Consider the following 7,362-nt stretch of genomic DNA (forward strand, 5'->3'; position numbering starts at 1 on the left):
TCGTATCAATCTGTTTGTGTTGTCCGTTTTCTAGTTTAGATTGTCTTTGGTGTAGTTTAAAAAACGAAAAAGTTTGAAAAAGAAAAACTGTCATTGTGTTGAGTTTCTGGAGCTGCGCCGCACCGGAGCCAATTCGAAACGTAAGGTCTATAACCGAAGCAACCACGCCCAGCATCCATGACCACCAGGGCTGGCCCAAGCCTAATGCTGATAGGGCGACCGTCCAGGGCCCAAAATAATTGGGGGCACCAAAATTATTAGGGTAATATATTTATATATTTTTTTCATAAGAGTATAAATTTATAAAATTTGGTTCAATGACAAAGAAATTTAACTAGAAGTGGTGGTTTTGTTGTTTGAAATTAATAGGGAGGTCTTGGGTTCAAAACACCATGTGTGCTTATTTACCTCTCAATTTTTACAAATTTCTTTTCATAAAAGTATAAATATATAAAATTTGGCTAAATGATCAAAAAGTTTAATTAGAATCAATGTTTTTGTTGTTTAAAATTAACAAGAGATCCTAAGTTCTAAATGCTAAGTGCATGTTTATTCTTTTCATTTTTTATGAATTTTTGTTTGGTTGTTAATTTATTTTTAATTAGTAGCTAGTAGTTATGTAGGTTGTTATTTTTAAACATTTGTTCTAATTCAGGTTTAATCTTCAACAAAGAATAATGTGTTGACCAAATTTTTAGACCAAATTTGCAAATCATATGACATGTCATAAAAAAGTTTAAGTTAGTACCCATTTATTGCTTATACATATCAATTAAAGACTAAAAAACATCATTATTTTTTTAGTCCCATATTGACAAGGTTAGTAAAAAAGAAAAGACACCTGACGATTTATACAAAAATAATTTAAAAGTTCAGATAAAAAACAAAACTCATATCTATCTATTTGTAAACCCAGAGTTTTTTTTGTTTCTTTCTCACGATACAAAATAAATTAGTTTTTCCGTGTTTATAAATTATTAAGTTTGAAGTACTTTTTTAAGTATAATTTTATCGATGTCTTATGTGTGAAAATAAATAACTTTCTGATATAAAATGATGGCACATTTTTGACGTCGCATCGGGCTCAAAAATCTTTAAACCGGCCTTGATGACCACCCCACCATCACCTACATGACTCACCGCCGTCGCACCCAGATTCGTCCTGCATCTGATTAGCACTGTCCTGCGCACCACCCGTTGCCAGACCTGGCTAATCAACCCACACCCTACCCATTCATGGTTCGCCACTGCGGCACCCGCTGCCTGAGAGCCACTCGCTGCTCATGTTTGCACTTGTTGTTTGTTGACCGTCGTTGCGGCTACCAAATCGAATCTAGGTTGTCTGTCCGAGGAACTGCTGTTGTTCGAGGCTGCTCTGTGGGCCTGTCTTCAATTCTGATGAACCCGAGTATAGTATGATGATGGCCCTTATTTTGATCAGATGGACCTTCGTGTTGATCTAAAGTAAGTGTTGGAAAGAAGACAAAAAATTGTTTGTTTCTTTTTTTAAGGCCCACACGGGCAATGAGCGCTAGTAAAAGATTGGCATTTTTGGTTTGAAGTTTTTTTAGGCCCACACGGAAAAATGTTACGAGTTTGCTTGTCTGTCACTTGGGTACTTGGATCTGTGAGACCACTCGAGTGATAGTAGTTTTTTGATTCTCTCCATTTGTTGCTGTAATTGGAATATGGGAATCTTGTCCGTTTGTGACGAGAAGCACTAATATGCTTTTTTTCTATACTCTTAACACTAGTTAGTCGGAATCAATTTGCCAATCAAGTCAAGTTTGCATGTCTAGCTGTTTTCTAGTCTGCCTAACAGAGCTAGTCCACATCTGCTTGTTTGCAAACCCATGTTGTATACCGCCATGAGTTTGACGGTGTGTTGGAAAATAATAGTATTTTATGATTATTTGGGTTTGCTTGTTAGTTTAGTATATGGGCTTAGCCCATCCGAAATTGGGTTTCTAAGTTTTTTTCTTATAAATATAGCTTATAGTTTAATATGAAGATATGTTAGTCACGATGTAACCTCTTAGGATTTTGTAGTCGTTTTGACATTCTCGTTTGTTTAATAATATCCTTATTATTTTGTAGTCTTGTTCGTCGCACATTCTGATATTCAACTTTGATATCCCTAGTTGTATGATAATTAATATGTAAATGGGGAAATCAAGTAAACAAAAAATTATAAATTGTATAATGTGGTTTTTCGAACAATAACGCCTCTTGATTACATATATCTTTTAAAAAAGAACCAACGTCTTGCTAAAAAAAAAGTCATGTTCTCTATGAAAATAAAAGCATTGAAGTTGACTTCATTTCCAATAGGAATCGAAACTTACAAATAACAAAAGTAAAAAAAAACATTAAAATTCCTTTGCTAAATCAAAATATATACAAAATCCTCATGCTGAGGAGGAAAAAACTAGAGAGTAAACAACCAATGCTTCCGCCTCATTATTTACTCTTTTAGGAAAACTTTCTCTTCACTCCTCCACAGCAAGAGGAACAGACGCCGCGAGCTTGCGGAACTTGAGGGCGTAAAACATCTCCAGATAGCGGCGGCTCTCCAGGCGATCAAGGTTCGAAACATCTTTCCAGAAGCCATAAACTCCAGTGAGTGTCAAGAGCCTCTCAGAGTAGATTTGCCATGTGTACCTAAACGAAAACAGAGCAGAAATGTAAGATAACTTGCAAGCCAAGCAAAACAATTTGCTGCAAAAAAATGGATTTGTTTTTGCTTACTTCTCGTAAATGCGCTGCAAGCCGCCTTGAGAAATCTTGTCCCAGTGGCTAGGATCAGCCTTGTTCTTCTCAAAGAAATCAACAAGGATCTCAGCAGCCTGATCGCCGTGGTATGGATCAATGTGGTAGCCCGATTTTCCGTTCACGATAATCTCAGCCGGGCCACCCTTGCAAGTGGCAAATGTGGGCAGTCCACAAGTCATGGCCTCAATGACAGTCAGGCCGAAAGCTTCATACACAGCAGGCTGCACAAATGCTCCCCTGGTGTCACAAATGTAGCGGTAGAGTTCACCATTCCTCACACGGTTCATCTGGGATGAAATCCATCTTAACTGCCCGTTCAGCTTGTAGGTGTCGATCAACTCATACATTTTCTTCAACTCAGCCTTCTCCTCATTGTCCTTGGACTCGTTGCGGCGATCACCAGCAACCACAACAAGGTTAACCAACTCTCTAAGCTTGGCATTCTTACCATACCACTCGACAAGCCCGGTGATGTTCTTCACCCGGTCCAGCCTTGCCATTGTGAAGATGATTGGCTTGTTCCTGTCCTTCAACACACATCTGATCGGAAAACAATATAAACGCGTTAGCATATATTCGATCACATGATGTATTGAGCAAAACATAAATGGGAAAAAGTAACTTACAAGTGTTCAATATTTTCGACTTGGCCGTAAAGGAGCTCTTCAATTTCAGGGTGGAAGTGGGTCAACCTCTTTTCTTTCTCAGAGAAAGGGAAGTAGACATTCATGTCAGCTCCTGGTGAAACAATGTTGAACTTGGGATCGAAGACATCAATACCATGAACGACACGGTAGAGCCCAGGAAGGGTGAAGGCAGTGTGGCTCTCATACTGGCCAACAGTGTCTTTGCTGCAAACATTCATAGAACACAAAATTAGGATCCCAAAAGACAAGACGGTTGATACGAAAAATCTAGGGTGAATGTATATATTACCTTCCAGCAATCTCTTGGAAGGTACTGGTGATGATGAAATCAGTGTGGTTCATGGCGATAAGATCAGCTGTAAATTGGCATGAGAAGTGATAATTCTCATCCAATTTCTTCCAGTAAAGGTCAGAATCAGGGTATTTTGACTTCTCCAGAGCATGGGCGATGGTGCACTGAAAGACAGCGAAAACCGAACAATAAACTTAGCTACTAAGATGTAAAAGGCATCAAAAGGGCGTAACTAGTTATAACTGAATGGAAATCACAAACCTGTGTAACACCCAATTTGTGTGCCATCAGTGAGGCCACAATATTGCCATCACTGTAGTTTCCAATGATGAGATCAGGCTTGCCCTGCATTTCCTTGGAAAGTTCCTTGATCGCGTCCTAATAACACAAAAATCAGCAAGTCTGAGAACCAAATACAAGCAAAATTTGGAACATATGGAAACCGATAGTATTAACAAGGAAGTTCACCTCGGCATATGCCTCTAGGTAGGGCCAGACTTCGAATCTTGAAATCCATCTGCGGACAATGGCGCCCTTCTTATCTCTGAAAGGAACACGAAGAATATCTGAATGCTCACACCCGTAAACTTTCTCAAGACGATCACCACATGTGGTTCCAACAGCATCAGGAAGAAGCCTTGTTAGCTGTGTTTGAAACATAATCAAAGCATCAGAATGGAAGGCATAAAATGAAATCACCAAATAACATAAATTCCGGAGCTACAAAATTTCAGATAAAACTCACAATGATAATGCGGGGAGTGATATCGAGCCCCTGCTGCTTAATGCGCTTAAGCATCTCAGACTCCAAAGCACGAACTTGATCCAAGATATAGACAACCTGGCCACCAGTGTCAGGGAACCCCAAGACATGGTCTTGGGCAAAATAGCCGTGGGGCGAAAGGATCACAACATTAAAGACCATGGGGATCTGGCCAAGGAATTTCTCAAGAGTAAAAGGATTGGGTGCCTCAAGAAGGTCCAACAGAAGTTGGATCATCTCAAGCACGCGCTCTGCAGTGTCACCCCAACCCCTCTCCAAACCGATGGCTTGCAACTTGGGCTCGAACTCCTTGTATGGAGTTCTGGGGACAATTGAAGAGAGGAAATCCTCCGCCTTCCTCAGAACACGTTGCAGCTCATTCACATTCTTAATTCTGTTATTCAGCATCATGTTCTGCACGAAAAAAGCCGATCAAATTAAATCCAGAGATCAGCAAAAGAGTATTAATTTCATTCGATTTCAAACAAAGATGGTAAAGTTGCAAAATGAAAGAAAATCATACCCTGCCCTCATAGCAGTGAACTCGGAGAAACTCGAGCAAAGGGTGCAGGCTCTCCTTGTCATGGAAGAGCTTAGCAGAAAGGTGACGATTGAGGAACTCAACGCCGTTTCCAATGGACTTGGAAAGAGTTGGGCGGGGGAAAGATGCATTGAACGGTTGAAAGTCCAACTCAAGCACAAAGTTGCCATTGGAACTGCAGTTGAAACCAGCAGAAATTATTAAATCGCAAGGAAAGTAACAAATGCAATATTCTAAAATACTCAAATCGATGAAAAGTAACAAAAAATTAAGAATCGAATCAAAACTTTAGAAATCAAACTATAAAAAGATCCAAAATCTACCTTCCATCAACAAGCTCCTCCTTGAATTGCAAGTACTCAGCCACACACAGCTCCTCGAGAGCGAGAGCATGGACATTCACACGAATGTACTCCCAAACACCGGGCCTTGGGCGCACAGCAAGAGCCACCCATGGGGGCAAAACAATAGCCTCCTACATTAGAATAAAGACATCCACACAAACAATTCAGAAAACTCCTAAGAAAAAAAAACACAGAAACAATTGACTATAAAATATAAGTATGATAAAAAAAATGTTTACCTGGGTGTGCTTCAAAACTTCACCAAAAGCCCCATCCAACAGCTTCTGCCTGTTGTTTTCAGGAATCGCTTCGAACTCGGCAAGAAGCTGATGGGGTTGCAGAAACCCTTTCCCCTTGCTCTCAATCCTAAAACCCCAAAAACCATTTTAGTGATTCAACCAAAAAACAACCTTAAAAATGCAAAAGACAACTACTTTTTGCATGTTTTGGAACATTTGACAGAAACCCATCTGTGATCATAACATGGTACCTAGAAAGCAGGGCCAGAAAATCATTGCGTTGAGTAGAGAGGGTTTCGTCCAGCCTCTCCCGGAGGCTCTGGACGCGGGTCAGCACACGTTCCGCCATTGACAGCAGCAGCTTGGAAAATCAGACAACCTTAAAGTCTGCAATAAGAAAAAAAAAAAGAAAAGAACTATGAGCATAACTAGTTATCCATCAAAAGTCAACAATTCAGAACTTTAATAAGACTAAACCAATAAATCAAACAGATGAACAGGTTTTTTGTATTAAACAAAAATATAAACAGAGCAAAAAACCCATCAAATAAATAAACCCAAAATTCAGAAGCCATTGATGTATGTGACAATGTAATAAAATCCAAGAAAAAACACCATTTGGCCTGAAGAGAGATTACCCAAGTCCCAAGACCTAGAAAAATATAAAAAGTAAAATATGGGGAAAAGAAAAGGAGTACCTACTACCCAGGTAAAAAAAATGGTAAATGAAAAGACTTGGACAAAATTCCATTTCACTTTTAACCCTTGTTAATTTCTTGAAAAAAGTAAACAAAACAGGGGTAGTTTAGTAATTTGAGCACTCGAATCAGACATGTTAAGATTTTTTACTGCAGTTGCGGGTATTGTAAATGTGGAAAGAAACTTGCTCTTCAAAATTTGCCTTTTCTAGTGGCCTTGCTCACCAAGAAAAAATCCGATTAATTAGATTTTTTTCATCATCTTTTAGGGCAAGAAAATTTGGGAAATTTGCGACTGGTGAAGGTGCTTGGTGATGATTCAAAAGTTGGACTTTCGGACACGTGTAGAACTTTGTAGGTGATCCCTATAAAATTTGATGTGATAAACCCCAAAATTGTGGGTTTAGTGTAACCCAGTCTTTGGTATTGAAAATATTTTAGGGTTGTTAGTGTATATACACACACCCAAGTATATATACACGCTAAACAATCAATTGAAACATAGGGATCAAACATCGTGGTTAAAAACAATTTACTCATACACTCGAAACTCTTGGATAAATATAGGATCAATCAAACAATGTGCATAAACTTTTTCTAATGGTAAAGGCTAGCTATCACTACCTTAAAATCAAATGAAGAATTACCGCCGACGAATGTTCTCGACCAATAGAGTAACGAATCGATGAATAAATCGAAGTAATAATGGACGGAGAGCTTCAATAAACAGAACGCAGAGAATGATAGAAATGAAGAGAGAATGAATACGAATGGGATGGAGAAGAAGAAATGCTAGAACAGCCTTTTATACATGGGGGATGGAGCAAAGGAAAGAGAAAGCTGACATGTCTTTTGCCTCTTCACCTTCCTTGGTGGTCACTACTGGCTAATGCTGGTAATTGACTGTATTATTAATTTAATTTAATTTTTTTAATTACAAAACAAAACCACTGTTACTGTGTTTTTCATTTCGTGTGGTTTCGTTCTTGTTTATACAAAACCGCTTTACTTTTGTCTGGTATACGAATCTGACGAGTCTATGACTCGAACTTTCTATTTTTTACTC

At 38.8% G+C, this 7,362-nt stretch overlaps 1 protein-coding gene across 1 annotated transcript; it reads right to left on the reverse strand.

The window, feature by feature from the left end:
* Nucleotides 1-2,298: 2,298 nt before the first annotated feature.
* LOC103401352 (sucrose synthase-like) lies at nt 2,299-7,073 on the reverse strand. Its single transcript, XM_070814670.1, has 12 exons — nt 6,921-7,073; nt 5,850-5,985; nt 5,599-5,725; nt 5,339-5,490; nt 4,998-5,190; nt 4,457-4,888; nt 4,180-4,356; nt 3,973-4,089; nt 3,709-3,875; nt 3,399-3,623; nt 2,749-3,312; nt 2,299-2,661 (listed from the first exon to the last, which is right to left on the reverse strand). The coding sequence occupies exons 2-12, from the start codon at nt 5,945-5,947 to the stop codon at nt 2,490-2,492; spliced, it is 2,424 nt and encodes an 807-aa protein (XP_070670771.1). The 5' UTR covers nt 5,948-5,985; nt 6,921-7,073; the 3' UTR covers nt 2,299-2,489.
* Between the last annotated feature and the right edge of the window lie 289 nt (nt 7,074-7,362).

Source organism: Malus domestica, chromosome 02 (assembly GCF_042453785.1).
Source record: "Malus domestica chromosome 02, GDT2T_hap1".
NCBI lineage: Eukaryota > Viridiplantae > Streptophyta > Magnoliopsida > Rosales > Rosaceae > Malus > Malus domestica.